The sequence below is a fragment of the Ursus arctos genome, unplaced genomic scaffold, assembly GCF_023065955.2.
Source record: "Ursus arctos isolate Adak ecotype North America unplaced genomic scaffold, UrsArc2.0 scaffold_22, whole genome shotgun sequence".
Taxonomy (NCBI): domain Eukaryota; kingdom Metazoa; phylum Chordata; class Mammalia; order Carnivora; family Ursidae; genus Ursus; species Ursus arctos.
Window position 1 is genome coordinate 8161358 of NW_026622897.1, and position 22730 is coordinate 8184087.

The 22730-nt window shown below is 43.9% G+C and overlaps 1 protein-coding gene across 3 annotated transcripts in view; it reads left to right on the forward strand.

The window, feature by feature from the left end:
* Positions 1–22730, forward strand: part of SIK2 (salt inducible kinase 2) — a 133269-nt gene that overhangs the window by 101465 nt on the left and 9074 nt on the right. For 2 of the 3 annotated variants that reach the window (XM_026505785.4, XM_057316963.1), the window contains 6 exons: positions 3579–3703; positions 4143–4266; positions 5620–5840; positions 7315–7467; positions 14129–14293; positions 22383–22611. In XM_026505785.4, coding sequence (XP_026361570.1) covers positions 3579–3703; positions 4143–4266; positions 5620–5840; positions 7315–7467; positions 14129–14293; positions 22383–22611 — 1017 coding nt within the window. The remainder of the gene's footprint in view (positions 1–3578; positions 3704–4142; positions 4267–5619; positions 5841–7314; positions 7468–14128; positions 14294–22382; positions 22612–22730) is intronic. The other variant, XM_044386671.3, reaches the window with a different exon arrangement.

The window sequence follows — 22730 nt, forward strand, 5'->3', positions numbered from 1 at the left end:
CCCAGCTCTGCCATTTCCGTACTGCGTCGCTCTTGCTCACCCCTCATGCACTCTTAGATGCTGTTAAGCAGAAAGCTGCAGACTGTGAATAAAGCAAATTAGCCAGGTTCCTGTGAAGAAATAAAAGGGCTTTTATTTTTAAGTGCCTTTCTGTTGCCACTTCTTAAACCTGACAATTATTAACTTGCTCAAAAACAGCTGCATATCACGGTGCCAGAAAAGGACATGAAGGTGGTGGCTAACTGGGAGGGCTCTGTAGTCACACTTGGTTTCTATTCCAGGTCTTCAGTCTTTATCAAGATACTTACCTTTCTACCCTTACTTTTCTTCTAAAGTAAGTATACCTCATAGGGTTTTTAAGAAGAAATTCTCTTTAGAGAGCTTAGAACAGCTTCTGGCCCATAGTAAGCACTTAGAGAAGATGACAACGTGGTCATGCAGCAAACCTTTATTGAATAGCTCCTGTCCACAACCTGCATGCTGAGTGCTGGGAGTACAGATCTCTATCATTTCTCTCTTCCCTTCTCTCAAATTTAGTCTGATGGGGAAAATAGATACATAAAACAGTAAGAAGAATTGCTCTTTTCCTCTTGAGTAGCTTACTCAGTATGTTTTAGTGTTGCTACTGGCTCAAGTTTTATTTTCTTTAGTTCCCCACAGGAAACAGAGTAAGATCTGCTTAGTACCACTCTCCTTATAAGTTAATGGACACTTTCTTTGTCCTAGGTGTGTAAAGCCACAATTGAGACTGGGCTACCATAGGCACAGCTATGCTTTCCTAGCTCTTGCTCTCTTCTAGCCTCTGAGGTGTACCAGTGAGAGCCTCCGTAGTAAGGATGACACTTTCCACCAGAGCCCAGGGAAGGCCAGATTGTAGGAGTTCTGTGATGGCTCTTGAAATATTAAAACTTTACAGTGCTATTTGGTGGGTATCCTCAACTTGCATGAGCTGAAACTCTTCCTGTGATTATGGTTTAAATACAGCAGTTATTGGACCTATTTCAGGATCTCCAAACATACATCCTAGAGCTTCTGGTGCTTCTCTATGTAAATGAAATTAACATTTTCCTCTTCAAATGTTATTTGAATATCTAGTCCTTGACTCATTTGAGAGTATAGTTAGAAAATTAGAATTATAATTTAGAAAATTAGAAATGCGCATCAATAAGGACATATGGGTTATGATGTCATTGGAGTGGTTAGTCACGGAGGTGGACTTGAGAAGATAAGACCTCTCTGACAGTCCTTTTGGAAAGCAGAGTGTAGGACTGAGCTGTGGTCCCATTCTGAAGGGAGAGGTTCTCATTCCTTCCTACTCCTAGATGCCAGGGCCAGAGCACAGTGTTGTTCCACCAGGTGTAGATGGCGTCTAGGCTCTTCCCCACATGCTCCCTCATCTGTCTTCTGAACCCTCATGATTCTCTACACTTTTTTGCCCTTCCTATATACCTTCTCAGAACCTTTCTTTCTGAAAGGCGGTAGTTGATTATGATGGCTTCAGGAAGGAAGGGAGCTGACATTTGACATCTATGCTCCAGGAACTTTGTATGTTTAATCTCATTTAATCCTCACAGCATCCTGTCTGGGCAGGTGGATTATCACTACATTTATAGATATAGAAACTGAGATTCGGGGAAGTTAAGTAATCTACGAGAGCGACCTGAAGCTAGAAAAGTGGGAAAACTGGAAACCTGCTCTAGTTCTCCCTAACTTGAGAGATTGTGCTCTGCAGTGAGGCTCTGGTGTGGGGGACGGTGACTGCTCTTACTGTCGCTACCGCTCATCACCAGTTGGTATGTGTGTGAGCTAAGAGGACACGCCACCTACATACAGTGTGTGCTGTGGTCTCAAGGTGTGAATGGAATGTGAGTTTCTGTTAATTCACCGATCCTTCCAACAGCTTGCTGACTACAGACATTTATTATTTCAACTTTACAGGTGGGGAAAGCAAGGCTCACAGAGACTGATACAAAGTCACATAGCCAGTGAGTCTGGCACTGGTGACTCAATCCAGTCCTCCTAGAACACCTTTTATTTTTTAAAGATTTATTTATCTGAGAGAGAGAGAATGAGCACACAAGCGGGTGGGGCAGAGGGAGAGAGAAACTCTCAAGCAGAGTCCTCGCTGAGCACTGAGCCCTGTATGGGGCCTAATCTCAGGACCCTGAGATCATGACCTGAGCCGAGATCAAGAGTTGGGCACTCAACCGACTATGCCACCCAGGTGCCCCTTAGGACGCCTTTTAAAGCTCACTATCCGTGCGGCAGCATATACTAGCTGGGGGTAGAGCCAGTTTCCGTCACTAAGGCAGTGTTCTCCTGTAGGGAGTGTTTACAACAAAAGACAGTATTTGTATAACTTAACAAAATAATAGGAATTTGTTTCCTCAGTAAGAATATGAGCCTGTGTGAGGGCTTAGCAAAAGGGCACAAGCTCGCATTTATACCAGAACTCATTGAAATTTGTCTTCTGTAATTTTCTTGCATAGTGAAGGCATCTGAGCACAATGTTTCCAGAGTGCCTGCTATCTGTCAAAGTTGTGGATTCAGTATGACTAATGTCATAGAAAGAAGACCAGTAACTGTTTAGAGGTAGAATGCCACTGCACTCCATAAATGAGTGAACGAGTGATACTGGTGATAGGTGGCTTGTAGCTGGCAGGCCAGAGAGCCAACACATGTTAATGAACTCTTCAGTTGCCTATCTGCCTAAATCAGAATGTGCAGGCCAACACTTTGAGAATTGTTACCTAAGGGGTGCCTGGGTGGCTCAGTCATTAAGCGTCTGCCTTTGGCTCAGGGCGTGATCCCGGCGTTCTGGGATCGAGCCCGCATCAGGCTCCTCCTCTGGGAGCCTGCTTCTCTCACTCCCCCTGCTTGTGTTCCCACTCTCGCTGGCTGTCTCTGTCAAATAAATAAATAAAATCTTTAAAAATAAAAAATTGTTACCTAAGAAACACTATACTCAGTTGCCTTAAAAGGTTATATGTCTTGCTACTCTGGGTAATGGCTGCAAGAGCAGCCAGTCACTCAGTTCTGTTTAGGTAAATATCTTAAAATTTTACTCATTTGTTTCCTTATAGACTGTAAAAGATAAAGAGCTCTTGGGGTGTCTGGCTGGCTCAGTTGGTAAAACCATGTAGCTCTTGATCTTGGGCTCATGAGTTCAAACCCCATGTTGGGCATAGAGCTTACTGGGGAAAAAAAAATCTTTTTTAATTAAAAAAAAAATGAAGAGTTCTTAATTATGGAGTAATTGAAATTCTAAGATTTTCAAATTCAAGTTGGTTGTCCACACCAATGGGTTTTCTTTCAGCCTTAAAAATACATGATATAAAGTCTTTTTTCAACCTCTCATTCCCTTTGAGAAGAAAACTTGATTTATTTATACATTCATTCAACAAATATTTATTGAATACTTGATATTTTCTAGTCACTGTGCTCAGTGCTACGGACACAGCACAAGATAGATGCCATAGCAGTGCTATTGTTAATACAGCATATTGTAAAATTTACTACAAGAAATTCAGTATAGTTGAGAGCATAGATGAAAGTAACATTTATTTCCATCCCAATAGATTTCGGTTTTGGAAATTTCTTTAAAAGTGGTGAACTGCTGGCAACATGGTGTGGCAGCCCCCCTTATGCAGCCCCAGAAGTCTTTGAAGGGCAGCAGTATGAAGGACCACAGCTGGATATTTGGGTATTTCTTTGCTTTGCTGTGTTAAATGCATCTATAACGGTAATAACTGGTACTTTGGCCCGTCTTTGAAGCTCTTGGTACCTAACACATAGGTGGTAGTTCATACTTTCCTGTCCGCTGGACTGTGATTAGAGCATTAGGTTCTAGGAAAGAATCTAGGGACAGATGTTATTACTTTAATATCAGCAATAATTTAAAGTTAAGTAGTAATCAAATGATTAAATTCAGATCTTTGAGTATTTATTATAGGATATTTTATTGCAGTCATCAGAGTTTTAGTTTAGTTTAGTTTTGTTTTGTTTTGAAATTCTGAGAAAATAGTAAATCCAAACAGGAACTTTTCAGCCCATATGATTTTAAGGGCCCTGGGGATGTTTAGGAAAACAAAGAGTGTTTAAAGTCCTCAGTGGAAAAGTGACTGCATTGTTTTCTTCCGTAGAGCATGGGAGTTGTTCTTTATGTCCTTGTCTGTGGAGCTCTGCCTTTTGATGGACCGACTCTTCCAATTTTGAGGCAGAGAGTTTTAGAAGGAAGATTCCGGATTCCATATTTCATGTCAGAAGGTAACCTGTTCATCTTATACTTGTGCTTTACAGAATTTGTGCTCCGAATGAAATGCCTCAGCAGAAGCTTCCCTTGTTTTAAGAGTTTGGGTGCCAAACAAAATGACTGAGTCACTTGAAAAGCTCTAGAACTAAGCAGCCCCCTCCATGTAGGTGAGAGAAGCTGTTGCTTCCTACTTGTCACTGAAAACGGAAAGCTTTCCAGGTTAAGAACAACGAGTCTTCGCGTGTACTCTGGTTCTATAAATGTCCCCAGTTTATTTTAGACTTAGAGAAGCACTTTGTAGATAGATTCACAACCATTTTACTCTAAGTATGAAATAGATTTTCCTATGTCCTTCGGTGAGAAGTTGCAAAATTACATTTTTTAATTGAATTAAAAACTGGCGCAGCTGTTGGATTAAGAATGCGGTGCCCCGGCCCGTCTTGGATTAGCTTGTTCCATACAACCAGTTGGCTTGTTGCTCAGCTACATTTCCTCCTCGGGTTTTGGTTGTCATCCTTAACTCTTTCATTCCTAGTGCTGTTAGAAATAAACCTCTAATAATTAGTTAAGAGCATAGATCTTGGAGCCAGGCTTCCTGGTTTTAATTCCAAGTCCACCACTTACTGGCGGTCTGACCTTGACAAGTTATGTCCCCTCTCTGCGCGTCCGTGTCCTCAGTCTGCAACATGGAAGTCACGGTGGTTGCTGGTAAGGGCGCTGTGCAGGTGAATGGAAGTCATCTGTGTAGAGCACCTCGCGTGGTGCCTGGCACACCGCAGAGGGTGTGAGGCTCGCTTCTGTGGGGGCAGAGAGCATGCTGTCCGCTCCGAGAATAAGTTGGTGCTTTAGTCACAGCAGTGCAGTTTCTGTAGTATAATCAGAAATAACTGATGCTTCGTGTGCATTTTTCCTAGCTGCACTGACAGGAGAAAAGCAGCAGTCCACTGGGGAGCTCTTGCCTCATGCACGTAGCCGTTAGTGTATCAGCCTTAGAAGTGACTGAGGATCCGTGTGTGTGCTCGTTCTAGGAGAAGGCTTCAGCAGAATCTAAGTCTGTCTAGATCTTTTCACTTGAGAAATTCAATAAGAAGGTTTATTTAGCACAAAACTGGACAGACCTACACCCTCCTGATTTTCTGAAGTATTCATTCGTGGTGGTGGTCACTTTTGTGTCACCATTCACCATGTGCACCTGACCAGTACAACTAGCTTTCATGTGTTCATTTATTCATTTGACCTTCTGCTTTCCAGTGGGTGCTGTGGGGGACACAGAGATTAATGCCATTGTGCAGAGTCACATGAGTCAAGCCAGTACCCTGAAGTGCAAGGTGATTTACGTGACTTTTGTAACATTGTGTTTTCCGTAGATTGTGAGCACCTTATTCGAAGGATGTTGGTCCTAGACCCGTCCAAACGGCTAACGATAGCTCAAATCAAGGAGCATAAATGGATGCTCGTAGAAGTTCCTGTACAGAGACCTGTTCTCTATCCACAAGGGCAAGAAAATGAGCCATCCATTGGGGAATTTAATGAACAGGTTCTGCGGTTGATGCACAGCCTTGGAATAGATCAGCAGAAAACCATTGAGGTAAAGTGATCAGAGACTTGACTGATGGTCTTTCGGCATAGCTCTCCCCGCACCGGAGCATACTGTTCAGTTTTCCCGGAGGATTATAGTCAGACTCTATTTCGTGTTTGCTTTTTTATTCAATATATAAATCCCTCCCTTTGTCCTATTTGCCTAAAATTCAAGAGGTGGAGTTTATATAGGACTGGGAAAAGATGAAGATGGAAACTTACACAAAGTAGAAAATTTCTTCTAAGATGAATCATGAAGTTTTATCCAGGTCATAAGCTAGTTTATATGGAATATAAATGTACAGCTAGGGAACAAGGCTGAGGGCTGACCAGGAAACAGGAAGAGCAGGCCTCATGTTTAGGAAAGCCAGTGGGGTGTAGGCTGTGAAGCTGGGGAAGCTGAGAAGGCAGAAACAGGTGGATTCCGGATTTGGAAGTACTCTGGGTCATAGAACTGAGAGGGTCGCGAGCCTGGGAAATTCCTCCTCACTTTTATTTCTGTCCCTTAGTACTAAGTTAGCATATTCCTAGGAGAAACACATTGTCCTTACCTCCACAACAGTGAAAACCCAACACTGCTCTCCTAGAGGAAGCATAACAAGAAAGAATACAAAGTGCCTCTTGTGAACTTGAAGTGCTCCAAACCGTGCTGCCGTGAGCAAAGGCAGACGGGCTCTCCTGCTCTGCTCGTCCCGCGCTCAGGGGCACGTTTCTGTCCTTGGCCACAGAACAGATCTGGAACGGCAGCTGGGAGGGCAGCCCGACAGGCCTGTGACTTCTGCCACGCGTGCTCCGCATCTAAGGCGCCCTGGGCAGCACCCGTGCAGACGGTCAGGTGGAATTAGAAGCCGGAGGAGCAGTTGTTCCTCCGTTCCGCTAGTATTCTGGCAAAGCTGGCCAGCGAGGGATGTGAAAAATTGGGAAGCAGCTTTATTTTCAAGGCTTCAAGAGGGTGGGACCGCAAAAACAAGAGGAAAAAATTACCTAAGAACGGAGACACAGTGTCTCTCAATCCAGCCTCCAAATGTTTCTCTCCAGCCCAAAATAATCACCAGAAATTTCCCCAAAGACTTTAATCATTCACTTCAGAGTTGCAATAGTTTGGATTTGTGTTGAAGTTACAGAATTCGAGCCTGTGGGCCCAGATTGTAACCGACCTTACACTGTGGTCACAGCTAGGAGATGGGACCTTGGGGCGGCACTGGGGACTTGCAACACGAGACAGTGGTGGCAGTTTACCTACAGGCAGAAAAGCAAGTGGAGCCCTGTTACTGTAAAAGGGCCCGTCACTTAGAGGCATCAGCCTTCATGTCATCAGTACTAGAAACTCTGAACTGTCTGTCCTTCTGAATTCTGGAACAGCTTTCGTTCTAGACACACTTTGTTCGTCAAACACAGGACTTCTTCCCTCCTTTTTCAGGAAGATGTGATCACTGGGCTGGTTTTCATGCTTCTCCGCCTTCAGCACTTGTTTTCTCTTTCAGTCTTTGCAGAACAAGAGCTATAACCACTTTGCTGCCATTTATTACTTGTTGGTGGAGCGCCTGAAATCACATCGGAGCAGTTTTCCCGTGGAGCAGAGACTCGATGCCCGCCAGCGGCGGCCTAGCACCGTGGCTGAACAAACAGTTGCCAAGGTAACGCCACATTAGCCAGTGGTCTCATCTTGCAGGTGCTTGTTCACATGTTTCACACATTTTTCATCTTGTTGTACAACAAAGGGTTAGGATCTCATCCTCCACACGCGGTTCTTCTGTAAAGTTTCTGCCTGTCACTTCCTAGATTCTCAGATGTTTTAGCATCTTCCTATTTCTTTTTTTTTTTTTTTAAGATTTTATTTATTTTACAGAGAGAGTGAGAGAGCATGAGCATGAGCAGGGGGGAACGGGTCAGAGGGAGAGGGAAAAGTGGAGCCCCTGCTGAGCAGGGAGCCCGCCACAGGGCTCGATCCCAAGAGCCTGGGATCATGACCTGAACCAAAGGCAGACATTTAACCAGCTGAGCCACCCAGGCGCCCCTGCATCTTCCTATTTCTCCTTAGAAATTTCAAACAGTTTTTTTTCTTTAAGAGTTTTCTCATTTTTTAATCATTGACTTATGGTGGGAATTATTATAACTAGCCTGTACATTCGATTCCATTTAACAAATTTTTACTGCAGATTTATAATATGCAAGCTTCTGTTATTAGGCATGACAGGGCTTGGGATACATAAGACCCAGGCATGGCCCTCAGAGACATGACAGTATAAAAGCAAATTAAGACATCACAAATAACTGTCATTCAAAACAGGGAAAGGTAAATCTGGGAGAAGAACCACGGGCAAAGGGGAGAGTGACACATCTGCTGAGGAAAGGCTTCGTGGGAGATGTGGCATTTCCGACAGAGCTCAGATCTTCAGGGATGCGTAGGCCTTTGCTAGGGAGAGGCAGCAGTTGAAGGCATTTTATGTAGGAAGCAGAAGCACTCAGTGGGCAAGTGTAGGGAACTGAACTGAAGCACACAGGGAAAGGAAAAAGTTTGTGTGGTAAGTTGAAGCCATGTTGTGAAGGGCTTCGAATGCCAAGGGAGAGAGTTTACTTACAATTCAGGAAATACTGAGGAATGACCAGAGATAGAAGCAGGAGAGTGATCAAATCATATCCAGGCTTTAAGCCAACTAATCTGTGACATCGGGAAGGGTAGATTGGACAGGGAAGAGAACTCCGGGGAGAGCAGTGAGGAGCTGAGAAATACTGAAAGCTTGAACTAACACGGTGCTGGTGGGAGCAGAATGGAGGGGATGGCGCAGGACCATCTCGGGCGGAATCTGGAGAGACTCCGCGGTGGTTTGCAGAGGCAGCACAACTCAGCGGTTAATGCAGGCGCTCCGGAGCAAACCCCAGATTCAGCCCCTTCCTGCTGCCTGACCTTCAAAAAGTTACTTAAGGTCTTTCTGTGCCTCAGTTTCCCAAACTCTAAAATGGGGGAAATTAGAGAATGTTCTGATGTTTGATTTAATTGATAATTGTGCAGCACTTAGAACGTGCCCTATACATGTTGATTATAAAAAGTAAGAAGTCCGCGTTGGGGAGGAAGGCACAGCAGTGACTTAGAGAGGACTCTGTTCTCGAGCCCGAGGCAGGGAGATAAGTGGTTTCACTGACTCGGTTGCTTGAAACAAAGAATAGATCTGGATCCCAGGACAGACGCTAAAGGGGTTGGGAGATCATCTACATAGAGGTCGAGAAGACGCCTGGTTCGTTCATACAATCTATTAGGACTTCCATCTACTTCTTTTTTTTTTTAAAGATTTTATTTATTTATTCGACAGAGAGAGACAGCCAGTGAGAGAGGGAACACAAGCAGGGGGAGTGGGAGAGGAAGAAGCAGGCTCACAGCAGAGGAGCCTGATGTGGGGCTCGATCCCAGATCGCGGGGATCACGCCCTGAGCCGAAGGCAGACGCTTAACCGCTGTGCCACCCAGGCGCCCCAAGACTTCCATCTGCTTCTATGAGTGCTTACTTTCTTGCAACGGCAAGGAAGAACAGGAAAGTTCTGACTTTGTACTTCTCGTTTAGCAGCTTTACAAAATGTATAGGATTTACTAGAATTTTGCATTGACTTCTATAAAACGGGGGGGGGACGAAATTAACATCTTGATTTTAGTTGGCAAATAGTATACACTGTTATACACACTTTAATATCTAAATATATTTTTTAATATATAAAGTGAATATTGATACTAACGCGAGTAATGCACAGATAAAGTTCCAGATCTTTGGATTAGAGTATCTCTGAGCAGTTAGAATCCTCCAGTGTTGAATGGTGTTGCTTTTAAGAGAGGAGGGGGATAAAATGAGAATTCCTCAATTGGGGTAGTAAAAGTGAGATGTAGAGGTACCCTTCCCTCTGGAAATGCTGCCAGGCAGAAGGTCAGGAAGCAAGAAAGCCCCCAGTACGGTAGCAGCTTTCTCTCACCAGTCTCTCTATTCTTGTCCATATTGCACGAGCGAGGGCACGGGGTTACGTACATGATCACCCTGGGCACATGCATGTTATTATTGCACATAGCTGCCTTTCTATCTAAGCTTGAAACAGATTCCCCAGGGGAGCTCAGATTATGTTTAATATGGCTGAGAGTTCAGATGTATAACATGGCTTCTTATGTTTGATAATTTTTTTATTACCAAGGACCACATGAATTCTTTTCATTTTATGCATTGACCTAAGTTGTCATAGAAAGCTACTTACTGGGACTTAAAAATGTATTTAATTCAAGTAGAAGTTTCAGTGTTCATTCACAGGCTTGTCTAGAGTAACAGGCGCTGGGGCTGAAGAAGTCGCTCCCTTCCCTGTGAGAGTTCCCAGTCTCCTGTTTTGTTGAACTTGTTAAAAAATAGATTTCTCTGCACTTAAAGTTTCAGTAGAGCCTTCTCTCTTTAATTCTTTGTTCTGCTATTGGCTTAAAGAAGTGACAAATCACTTGTTAGTTGGTATAACAGTAGGAAATTGGGGAAGCAACATGATCCCGTGCAAACATCACATGAGCTGTGGAATCGCACAGGCCTTGGTTCCGTACCAAGCTGAGTGACCAGCAAGCCAGCGTCTCTGAGCTCCAGCATCCTTAAATATAAAACGGAAATAGCAATACCTACTTCATGAGTTTGCTACAAAGATAAAATTAGGTAACTAATGCCAGCAGCTCAGTTCAGCAAACAGAGCGCTTCTGTGCCAGGCTCAGTCCCTGCCACCGTGGCTTCAGAGGTACCTAGGAAACAGTCCCCGCCCTGAAAGAATGGATGGTGTAGTGAGAAAGTGCCCATTATTACTACTTAGGAAACAGTGAGAGTCCTATCTCAGAATGATTTAGAGTACTTATATTTGCCATATACTATGCAAGAAATGTTACCTCTAGTTGACTTCAGACAACTGTTTGGAGGACATACATGTCATGCCTTCTCATGATTCCCAACTAGTCCTTCCGCTCCAAGTTTCTGTCAGCTGTAAGTAGACAAGAGTGAAACACTCATCCAGTTCTTCTTTAATCACTGATTAGAGGTTGCCCTCCACAGCTATAAGAAAAAGCATTGTGTAGTTGGCCCCAGGGTACCACAGACTGGGGGGCTTAAACATAAAAGGTTATTTTCTCACAGTTCTGGAGGCTGGAAGTTCAAGGTCAAGGTGCCAGCAAGATTGACTTCTGGTGAGAACTCTCAGCTGCCTGCTCACTGTGCCCTCACACGGCCTTTCCTCTGCACGTGCAGAGAGAGAGAGATGTCTGGTGTCTCACCCTCATCTTAAAGGGACGCTAGTCCTATCAGATGGGGAGCCCACCCTTATGACTTCATATATCCTGAATTACCTCCTGAAAGGCTCTCTAAGTACAGTTGCACTGGGAGTTAGGGCTTTCACATACAGATTGGGGCATGGGGAGAACACACAGTTCTGTCCATAATGAGCATATTCCTACTGGCACAGTAAAGATTTTCTCATAGGAGGAAACATTATTTTCATTGTGATGGTTATTCTAAAAAGCACAAACTCAGAAGAAGAGATTCAAGACAATAAATACATGGTCTAAAAAGTCATTACAATTAATTGGACATAAGCATTGTCTATTACCACTCTTGAAGAAACTGGTAAGGTTTGCTTCCTTGGGATATTAATCATCTGTGTATTAAAATAACATATTATTTAGTCCACTGTACAGTGCCGAGCATGCCATTTGAATATTTTCACCCTACCTTGTTCCAAAAAGACTTCTTTAATCCTTTCAGTGATTGCAAGAATCCTAAAAAAAAAAAAAAAAAAAAAAAAAACCACAACCCACCTACCATCCTGTTCCCTGTGAATTGGTTGTCACAATGAAATGCGTCCCTCCCCTCCCCATACCAAGCTCACAGTACGCTGTTGCTGTAGTCCAGGTTGGACGTGAAATTTGTCAGGGAGAATGTGTTACGCTTGGTCTGGCATAGCATGATCCTGCCATTTAAAAAGTCACAGCTAATAAGAGGCAGAGACTGAGAAGGAACAGCACACCTAGTTATCATGTTAGTACCTCATTTCCAGTGCAATATCTTTAAATAATGCTTTGCCCTAATAATTTGAATTATTTCACACACGAGGAGCAGCCTAATAAATTTAGGAACGAGAAATTAAAGTTCAGCTTTATCCTTTGGTTGAAAAGCTGATGATAGGGGTAAGAGGAACGCATGAAATATACCTTACTAGGAAGTTTACATTTTACATTGTGACGTGAGGACTTTAAAAATTAATCTAAATGACTAATGCTTGAAAGGGGAAAAAAAGTGGTGTAGCCTCAAAAGTGGCCCAGGAAATAAGCATGAGGAATGGTGATGTAAGAAAAGCCTTTTCTTTATCATCCTCAGGATCGTTTGCTGTGTACTTTTTTTATGTTTTTACCCTCCGTGTGATACCACCACTTGGCTATTGCTACTTTATTCGTTAACTCACGCAGCATATCTAACGATGCTAATGTTGGAATGTACCGAACATAAAGTATATTCTAAATATATTCAAAGTATATTCAAATATAAGATATATTTCTAACATATCGTTGAAAACCATCAACCAAAAATTTTAATGGAGAACCATTAGATAATATCTGAGAACAGAACTATGCATTTGCAGGCCAGTTCCTGTGTTAGATCCCTGTGATCTTTTCACGACTTTAGAAGGAAGGAGAATGGCGGAATTAACATTACTGAGTGAAGGACCTTTCACGTTACCTTTTACAGTCCTAACTTCACTGTGAAATAGGCATCGTGCCTTTTTCTAGGTAAAGAAAATAGGACTCAGAGAGGTTAGGTAGTTCGCACAGTTAGTGAGGGATGGAGCCTGGAATCACACCCAGGTCTCTGGAGGAGAGAAGCTAAAATCATACCAATATCGTTCCCTTTTGTTTGAATTTAAAACTCACCACCTTGTGTCCCTTCAAGTGATTATAGCAGGGAAAAAATGGACTATTCCTCTGCCTCTTAGACACTGGTATGTTCTCTTAAATGTTTGGCAGTGTCCATTATGTTCAAAAGATATCTAGTTATTCTGCTAGTTTTAAAGAGATGGGAAAGAAGGATTATGTTTCATCTTTAAAATCAATCCTTGCCCCCCCAAAAAACATCAAACCGAATCCTTGCCAGTTGTCCTAAAGAAAGATTCTCTGTTATATGATTTTTTATTATATTTTTAAAGATTTATTTTTTTGAGAGAGAGAGAACAGGAGTGGAGGGAGACGGAGAGGCAGAGGGGAAGCAGACTCTCTGCTGAACACCTGACTTGGGACTCGATTCCATGACTCTGAGATCATAACCTGAGCCAAAACCAAGAGTCAGATGCTCAACCGACTGAGCCACCCAGGCTCCCCTATGTGATTTTTTAAAAGAAGAGTTTGCAATGTTTGTTTACTTAGCATTCTTAACAAACAAGACATAAAAATGGGCTTAAAACCATCTGGAGCTTTCTCCAGTAGGTTGACTTCAGAACATAAGTTGCTCAGCAATGAGCGTCTCGCTCTCTGCTGGGCCAACAGGCTGTGTTCAGTTTTTGCACCTCCTGGGAAGGAGGACACTCCTGTCACCTCCAAGTAGCTGCCGCTTCTGTTGTCTTCCTCTGCATACATACCCTTGTCAAGAAATACACACCATCTCACCCCACCAGAAAAACAAAGTGCAGTACACTTGTGTTCTGGGTAAGTTGTGTGTGTGTGTCTATGTGTGTGTACCCCCGGTTCAGTTCTGAGCTCTGACACGCGGGAACTTTTTTATTCTTTATCTTCCCATGATGACATATTTAAGGATATAGACAATATATGTTTAATTAAAAAAACAGCGTTCTGGGGCGCCTGGGTGGCTCAGTCGTTAAGCGTCTGCCTTCGGCTCAGGGCGTGATCCCGGAGTCCTGGGATCGAGCCCCACATCAGGCTCCTCTGCTGGGAGCCTGCTTCTTCCTCTCCCACTCCCCCTGCTTGTGTTCCCTCTCTCGCTGGCTGTCTCTCGCTGTCAAATTAATAAATAAAATATTAAAAAAAAAAAAAAACACATTCTTAGGTTCTTTACGGAGACCACCTTTCTTGTCTGTGTGAAAGTTAGGCGCGTCACTGTGGAGCAGGAGCGAAACTGAGACTGCGTCACATCAGTACCCGTACCCATATATATATATTTTATCGAATTTTTTCTGGGGTTCCAACAAATTACCACTTATTCTTTAATTGTACCAGGAAGAGTTATTTTATTCCAACTAATTGTATATTTGTGTGGAAAGTATTAACGTTCCCAAACTGTTCTTGCCATGTTTTCAGGCGCAAACGGTGGGGCTCCCGGTGACCATGCATTCACCAAACGTGCGGCTGATGCGGTCTGCCCTCCTCCCACAGGCGTCCAACGTGGAGGCCTTTTCATTCCCAGCATCCGGCTGCCAGGCGGAAGCCGCATTTATGGAAGAAGAGTGTGTCGACACGCCAAAGGTATGGACATGTTTGAAAGACTCTGAGCTTGCTGGCTGGCCGGGCCCTCACTTCGGTCCACAAGTGTTGTACTTTGGCTTTGTTGACCTTTGTCATTTCCTCAAGTCACTCAGGAGTGTTGTTTTTGTGCAGAAGACCTGAGAAAAATACTCAGGCTAAGCTTGGCTCTCAGCATCATCTTACCATTCTGGCTGTTGTGTAACTCGTCAGACCTTATATGTACTTTCCGAAATCCTCCTTTCCCTTTCCTTAACCAGTCCCTTCCTTCTTCAAGTTTCTAGATCCCTCATAGGTGTGGGATTTAAAAAAAAAAGGAGAAGAAGTAATTCTGAAAACAAAAATGTAATTTTTGTGCTGAGTTGGGCTTTGTATGTTATTGTTGCCTTTTTTCTGCACATTTGTTGCAGCTACAAAGTGATGAGCCATCTTTATTGGTTCGGTTTTTTGTTTTTTTTTTTTTAAGATTTTATTTATTTGAGAGAGAGAGCACGCACAGGCAGGGGCAGGGGCAGAGGGAGAAGTAGGCTCCCTGCTGAGCAGGGACCCTGGGATCATGACCTGAGCTGAAGGCAGATGCTTAACCGGCTGAGCCACCCAGGCGCCCCAGTTCAGTATTTTTGTTTTGGTTTTTTTTGGTCCAGTTTGTGTATACATAAAGGACATAAGTTTATCCCTGTGTACTGCATGAACTTGGCTTTTAATACATAGAAGATGACAGCCTCTCTCATTTAAGGGATGCTTATTAATCCACGTTTTATCTACTTAGCATCAAGTGGTGTCCAGAGGCTTGTATTAATGGGCAGACCTTGGAGTGTGTTCAGAATAGACTCTGTTCTTCACCAGCTGTGTGAACTTGGGTGAGGTGACTGCTTCGAACCTCTGTGTTCTGTAAAATGAAACACCCAACTCTGTGAGACTCTTGAGAGGACTAACTGAGATAACGTGTGTGAGGTTCTTGGCATATTATAAACACTCGTTGATTTCCTGTCTTTTTAGCCTCTTTAGGTAATAAAGGATAACTCAGAAATTAGTTTGGCCTCCAAGTTCACAGTCTAGCAGAGGAAATATGATGGGTAACTAGAGACGGTGCACCAGGTGGCAAATGAAGTGATGAAGTACCGTCAGTCCCTCGAAGCCGCGCAGATCCAAGCGCTGCGAGCCTGGAAGGAGGCGGGGGAGGTTGCTTTTAGCTGGTTGGGTCAGGGAGCTCCAGGTTAACTGTCAGAGCTGGGGACTGAGGGGTGGGCAGAATAGGGCTGGATGGCGTTTTGGTGGAGGGGAAAGTCTGAGCAAGCAAACATCAGGGAAACTCAGGTCCATCCAAGAGCAGTAGCTCAGTGTGTGTGTGAGGAAAAGCGCAGACGAAGGGGAGTTGTGTGAAGTAAGATGAATAGCTTCACTCTGAATGGCAAGCCCAAGAACGTGGGCTTTTTCTCCGGGCTGCGGTCCTCGGTGGAAGACTGCATTCCAGTATCATCAACGGAGGGCTTCACAGGCACTTCTTCAGTGTAGCAGGAAACAAGTGAAGGTCTTTGGTGTCAAGGAAGCCCTCAAATCCATGTTGTGCTTCAGAAATTAGCCTGGTAGGTCCGTAGGCTGCACTGGATGGGGACAGGGACAGTGGGAGCCCAGGGCAGTGTGTCCAGAGGGGAGGTGGCAAGGCCCTGCACGAGGTTAGCACTCAGGAAACTGCAGAGGAGGGGATGAGAGAAATGAGATTGTGCAGCTAAAATGGATAGAATATTAGGGTCCAGAGAAATGAAGTCCAAACTCACACCAGTATTTTAGGCCTAGGTGATTGGGAGGGTAAGTGCCATTTTCAGAAAGGGAGCTCTGGAGGTAGAGCTGATTCAGAGGTTGGGTGATGTGTTTAGCTAAACCGTAGGCAAGGCAGCCTGAGGCCAGGCTGCCCGAGCAGGTGTTAGGCTGAGTTGCTGACGGTGAGGAGTTGGTGTCCATGTCCCTGAAGACGAGGCCACTTCTGTGGACAGTCTGTTCTCTGCCTGTGGTTGCATATAGGTGTTCAGTCACCTCATCGACTTCTACATTCTCACCTAGAAATGTAGCTATAAATTGGGACAACAGAATTCATTTATTTTTAAGATCTAATTCCCTTGAAAAAATTAGAATGCATTCTGCGGAGAGCTTATCTGGGAGGGCATCGGGCCTGAAACACAGATTGGGCACTGTCTGCTGTATTATATAGGGCAAGCTATTTTTAAAGCTTGTGATTGTTACCGTAACTAGGAAACAGACAGGAAATGAATGATTTTTGTGAAAGATAAAGGCAGTAGCTAGATGGGGCATTTGCATTTGTAGGAAGAGCGGGGCCGCGCTGGAACCAGCCACCCACACCGGCAGCGCCACGCTGGCTGTCAGCCAGGCCACGCACATCCACAGATCCACTGGTCTTAGCTGTGGGCCATTTCGCTGACGTCGGGAAACATGTTTGTCCCTCTTCCCTCCCTAGGACCTCCTTTTTGGGGGCCTGTCAATAAGTGCACGCACACAGAGCTGTCAGAGCTATACCTCCGTTCATATCGCTTCACTCGCATTTACTGGGACACCCACTTTTTGTCTTCCAAAAGATGCTTCCTAAATGAATGTATTGTTCATTCGTTTCTACTCCCAGTTGGTGGCAGGTATTGTCCCTCACACAGATTTTACCTCTCCTTTTCTCCCAGAAGTCTTAACACTGTCAGTAAAATCCGTTAGGGAGTCTGCATTGAAACACTGGTTTGGGGTTCCTCCAAAAACTACCACCTTTCTGAGACAGCCACCCAACTCTGAGCGGAACTGAGACCCCCAGGTGACAGACCATGGCGGGGGGCAGGTGCACAAACCCTGTAGGGGCAGTCTTTCTCTTTTAAGGGTTTCTTTGAGGATAATCAGTTTCTTTCCAGTTTTGTTGAGAAATAATTGGCTGCGTCATCATACAAGTTTAAGGCATACAGTATGATGGTTTGATTGGCCTATATTGTGAAATGAGAACCACGGTAGGTTTAGCTAATATCCATCTTCTCGTGTAGATAGAATAAAAAGAAAAGAAAGAAGAAAGAGAAAAAAATTTTCCTTTTGATGAGAACTCTCAGGATTTACTGTCTTAAAACTGACCTACCGTATAGCAGTATCAGCTGTAGTCATCATGTCCTACAGCACGTCTCTGGTACTTAGCTTATCGCTGGAAGTTTGTGCCTTTTGACCACCTTCTTCCAGTTCCCCCGCCCTCCGCCTCTGGTGACCACAAGCCTGATCCGTTTCTGTGAGCATGGCTGTGTTCTTCTGGTTTGGTCAATTCCACACCTAAGTGAGATCATAGTATTGTCTGGCCCTGACTTATTTCACCTACTCTAATGCCTTCAAGATCCATCCCTGTTGTTGCAAATGGTAGGATTTCCTTGGTTTTTCACAGCTAAATAATATTCCAGCATGTGTGTATAGCACGACTTGTTTACCCATTCATCTGCTTGTGGACACTTAGGTTGTTTCCATGTCTTGCTTATGGTGAATACTGCTGTGACCACAGCAGTGCAGATACCTTTCTGAGTTAGTGTTTTCATTTCCTTTGGATATAGGAATAATGCATTTTATACACACACACACACACACACACCTTAATCACTTTTAACATTGTATTAGAAATTATAATAAAAGGGGCGCCTGGGTGGCACAGCAGTTAAGCGTCTGCCTTCGGCTCAGGGCATGATCCCGGCGTTGTGGGATCGAGCCCCACATCAGGCTCCTCCGCTGGGAGCCTGCTTCTTCCTCTCCCACCCCCCCTGCTTGTGTTCCGTCTCTCGCTGGCTGTCTCTATATCTGTCAAATAAATAAATAAAATCTTTAAAAAAAAAAAATTATAATAAAAGGATTTCCCAGGCTCCTTCATAGCTGGGTAGCTGAGCTGGGAAAATAAAAGTGTCCCAGGTCTGTTTCCTCTTAAATAAGAAGAGGTCTGAGAAGGATATACCTCTAAGGCTTTGTAAAAGGGAGATAACACTTTTACCTCTGAATTTGAATTTTTAATTAATAATTGAAAAAACCAGTCAGAATCACACATGGAAAATTCAGAGAGGGATAAAAAAAAGTTATTCATAATCCCACCACCCAAAGATAGCCATATTTTGGCATGTTTCCTAAGAGTGGATTATAGATGCGTGGGTAGGTGAGGGTAGAGCAGCTCAGTCAGCAGGTAGACTTGTTAAAACAAAATTATATTCTATTATATGTAATTTTGTATCTTGCTTTTACATAAGATAACATCAAGAGCATTTTCCCCCATCATGAAATCTGAAAGCGTAAGTTAACAACAGCCTAATATATTGTATTAGATGTACCCTTATTTGATTACTATTTTTGGACATCAGGTACTTAAATTTTTTGGCATCCTTAAATGTGCTTCAGAAGGTGAATGTCCTTGTGTTTAAATCTTTGACTATACCTCTGATTAATTCTTTAGGATTAATTTCTAGAACTGGGATTATCCGGTTCTTTCTTCCTCACCTGGTTATCTGTTTATTGTAATTTTCCTCGAGGTGGTAAAAAATATTTTAAAAGAAAATGGTGTAGTTTTATTCTCCTGCCTTTAAAATTTTTATTGTTATAAAGCATTCTCTTTGGTCAAGAAATAATAATAAGAGGTGCGATATTTTAGTTAATCCTCCCAAAAAAACCACTGTATACATGGGAGGAATTGAGCTTTACAGAAGTCGAACAACTTGCTGAGAAGTGGCGGAGCTGAGGTCTGAGCCCGCACCTCCTCGGTATGTGCCCAGCTTGCCAGGCGCTGAGGATACAGATGAAATAAGCCACATTCTCAGCCTCCAAGTTCACTGGTAGTATTGTGCATGGGTCTGCTCTCTTAGTCTGCTCAGGCCACCGTTACAAAATACCACAGACTGGGAGCTTAAGCAACAGAAATATATTTGCTCATAGTTCTGGAAGCTAAAAATTAAAGATTGAGATGAAGGTTCTGACCGATTTTATTTCTGGTGAGGACACCCTTCCTGGCTTGTAGAGGACTACCGTCTCTCTCCCTCCTCCCATGGTGTTTCCTCTGTGCTCACATGGGGAGGGAGAGAGAGCACGAGCTGGGCTATACACGTGGGAGCTTCCTGGTATCTTTTCTCATGAGGACTTTGATGCTACCAGTCAGGGCCCCACCCTTGTGATCCCAGTTTAACTACTCCTCCTTGGAGGCTTGTCTCCAGATACAGTCACCCTGGGGATTAGGGTTTCCGTTTATGAATTTGGTGGTGGAGGAGGTGGGGTGAGAGATGGGGGTTGAGTCACAAACATTCAATCCCTAACAGTCTACCAATCTTTTGTGCTAGAATCTTGTATTTTGTGGTCGACTCAGGTGTTAACTAATGGCAGAATTTCTCACAGTTTGACTTCTGAATGTGTATTGCCTATTGCAATGAGGTCTCTTACTAGAAGTGATCGATTGAGGGGCACCTGAGCGGCTCGGTCGGTTGAGTGTCCAACTCCTGATTTCCGCTCAGGTCATGCTCTTAGGGTAGTGAGATCGAGCCCTGTGTTGCCTCCATGCTCAGCAGGGACTCTGCTTGGGATTCTCTGTCCCTCTCTCTGCCCACCCCACCTACCACCCCACGCTCACACTCTCCCTCTTTTAAAAAAAAAAAAAATCAGTTGAACTTTAAGGAAAGACAAAAACAATGTATTGTAAAATGTCCATTTCACCCGTGTATCATGAAGTCTTGTAATTTACAGTCAGCCTAGATTATTTCCTAAAATAAAAGATCTTATTTCTAGTAGCTTAGATCACATAGGTAGATCAGCCCAATATTTCAGTCACAAAATGCTGGGCTGAATTTGTTCTATCAAGACCCTGGATAAATTGGCAGGCAAGGGTGTCGTGACTATCACCTATTTCAGGAAATGAACTTAGAGCTGAAGGTGTTCACACTTATTAACTATGTATGAGTGGGGGCCCCCCATGGTGCTTTCTGATTTAATCATCATCAAAAAGCATCTGAAAAACCAAAACCAGATCATTGTTTCCCAGGATGAAATTGAATTCAGCAAACGTTTTTAAATGAAAGACATCATTCCTGTTGTAGTCTAGAGAAGGAGATAACTTATAAGCAGAGAATTTAAGAAAAGAATGTAAGTTTAGGGGGACTGCAAGTTCTTTTGAGTGCTCCCAAAAAGATGACTGTTCTCTATTAAGAAAAAAATAACCTGGTTGTAAGGTTATACTGTAAGAAATATCTGATAAAATTTTAACAGGCTATAGAAGTATAAAGATGCAGGGCACCTGGGTGGCTCAGTCAGTTAGGCATCTGCCTTTGGCACAGGTTATGATCCCAGGGTCCTGAGATCGAGTCCCACATCAGGTTCTCCCTGCTCAATGGGGAGCCTGCTTCTGCCACTCCCCCTGCTTGTGCTCTCTCGCTCTCTCAAGTAAATAAATTACATCTTTTAAAAAAAAATTGTGAAAATGCTTAGTGTAGATATTTACTCAATACCAGTCTGTTCTGTGTTGCTTTGTTCATTTCTAAATCATCCTTCGCTGTTCTTCGACAACTGCATTAGTAGGCAGTTAAGGGACCTACAGGTATGACTCTGAGTTCCCCACGAGCCGTTCTTTCCTGCAACTACCGAGTGTCCAGACAAGGGACACCTACCTAGGGAAGGGCCAAGGGGAGCATGAGCATCACTGGCCAGATTTCAGAATTTTTGTTTCTGATGCCATGTGGGGAAGATTGGTCTTAGTGTAGGAAGAAAGCCTTTGCCACTCTTCCTGTTAAATGTGCACTTGTCACTTTAAAACCCTGTCATGCGCTAGCCACCTTATCCAAGTAGTGGCTACAGCCCCAGAACAGTTTCTATGGAATAACCTTCCCTTCCCCCAAGCAAACAAAGCTCTGAGTCACCCACAGTCTCCTTTTCCAAATAAAGGGCCTTGCGGTGCCTTCAGATTGCTTGCCATAAGAGGAAAGTTGTCCCTGTGTCTGGCACTGGGGTGTCCCACGTCACCTCTCACATACATGCGTTCCTCGTGCTTCCAGAGGAAACAGTTCTGCCCAGTGTATTCCAGGTGAGGGCACCCCCTAACGCCCCGCGCCCTGTGACTGCTCCGGAGCAGCTCTTCCCAGGAGAAAATGGATTGGTTTCCACAGGGGAATAGTTACAGTCATGAAGTACATAATCGCCTCCTCGCCGGGGCTCTCACCAGCCAGGAGAACTCGCAACCACAACTCCCCTTTGTCTGCCGGTTCTGCCCGCTCTGGCTGGTTTGTTGGGCAGCTGCAGGGGAGGGCAGGGTTCTCGCTCGCTCGGGAGCTGTGCTGAGCTCGCCCTGTGGGATAGGAGCTATAGATATCGTGCGTATTGCTGGAGGAGAGGGAATTCAGTGCACTGGTGCTCATTAACCTCTGCTGGAATTTTGGGGCTGTGAGTCATTTGTTATTCTATAATGGAAGACTTTGGCTGTTTGCCATTTCAATTTTTTTTTCACTCCTTTTTGCGGTATCAGTCTGTCTTTAAAGAATTCTTTTTTTCCATTCCCCGGGCACAGAGAACCAATTAAAGACTAAATCAAATGGGCAGGTACTTAAATTATGAACATAAAAGTATGTCTAGAACCTTCCAGAATGTTTTGTGGTTGAAAATTAGAAGAATGCTAGTGGCTACTCTTTTTTCTTAGCTATGAGCCATGCAGGTTTTTGTTTTTTGTTTTTTTTTTTAATCTCATCCTCCCCCTCATCGTTTTCCTTATTTAAAAAAATAATTACAATAACTGGTAGGCCTCAAGCTAATATATCCCTATTCATCTGGAAACCACTAAAAAAATTGTTTATTGTAATAATGATGACTCAGAGAAATGTGGGAGGCAGTGCCAGTTTGGGTCATAAAGGGCTTCTGTCTCTGAGGGCTGCAGTTGACTTGCCTTAACTTCTAATCTACATGTTGTCATTAGTAACAAATATGTACATTTTTAATATTTTAATTTCGAGTTTGCCACAAGTCTTGACATTTTTTCCCTTGTGGGTTGTGTTTTTTTAACGTCTCAGCAGAGCAACAACTGATACTTTCCTCTCACACATCCTCTCCCACTGACGTTCAGGTAAATGGCTGTCTTCTGGACCCCGTGCCTCCTGTCCTGGTGAGGAAGGGGTGCCAGTCGTTGCCCAGCAACATGATGGAGACCTCCATCGATGAGGGGCTGGAGACAGAGGGAGAGGCTGAGGAAGATCCCAGTCAGGCCTTCGATGCATTCCAGTCCACGCGCAGTGGGCAGAGACGGCACACTCTGTCAGAAGTGACCAATCAGCTGGTCGTGGTGCCTGGTTCAGGTAGGCTACCCAGGAAGCACCGGGTGGAGCGTGCACAACACAAACTCCGAGAAAGTCATGACACCGCATCTTATTCCTGTATGGACCACGGTCAGCAGGCTATAGAACTAGGTCTGCAC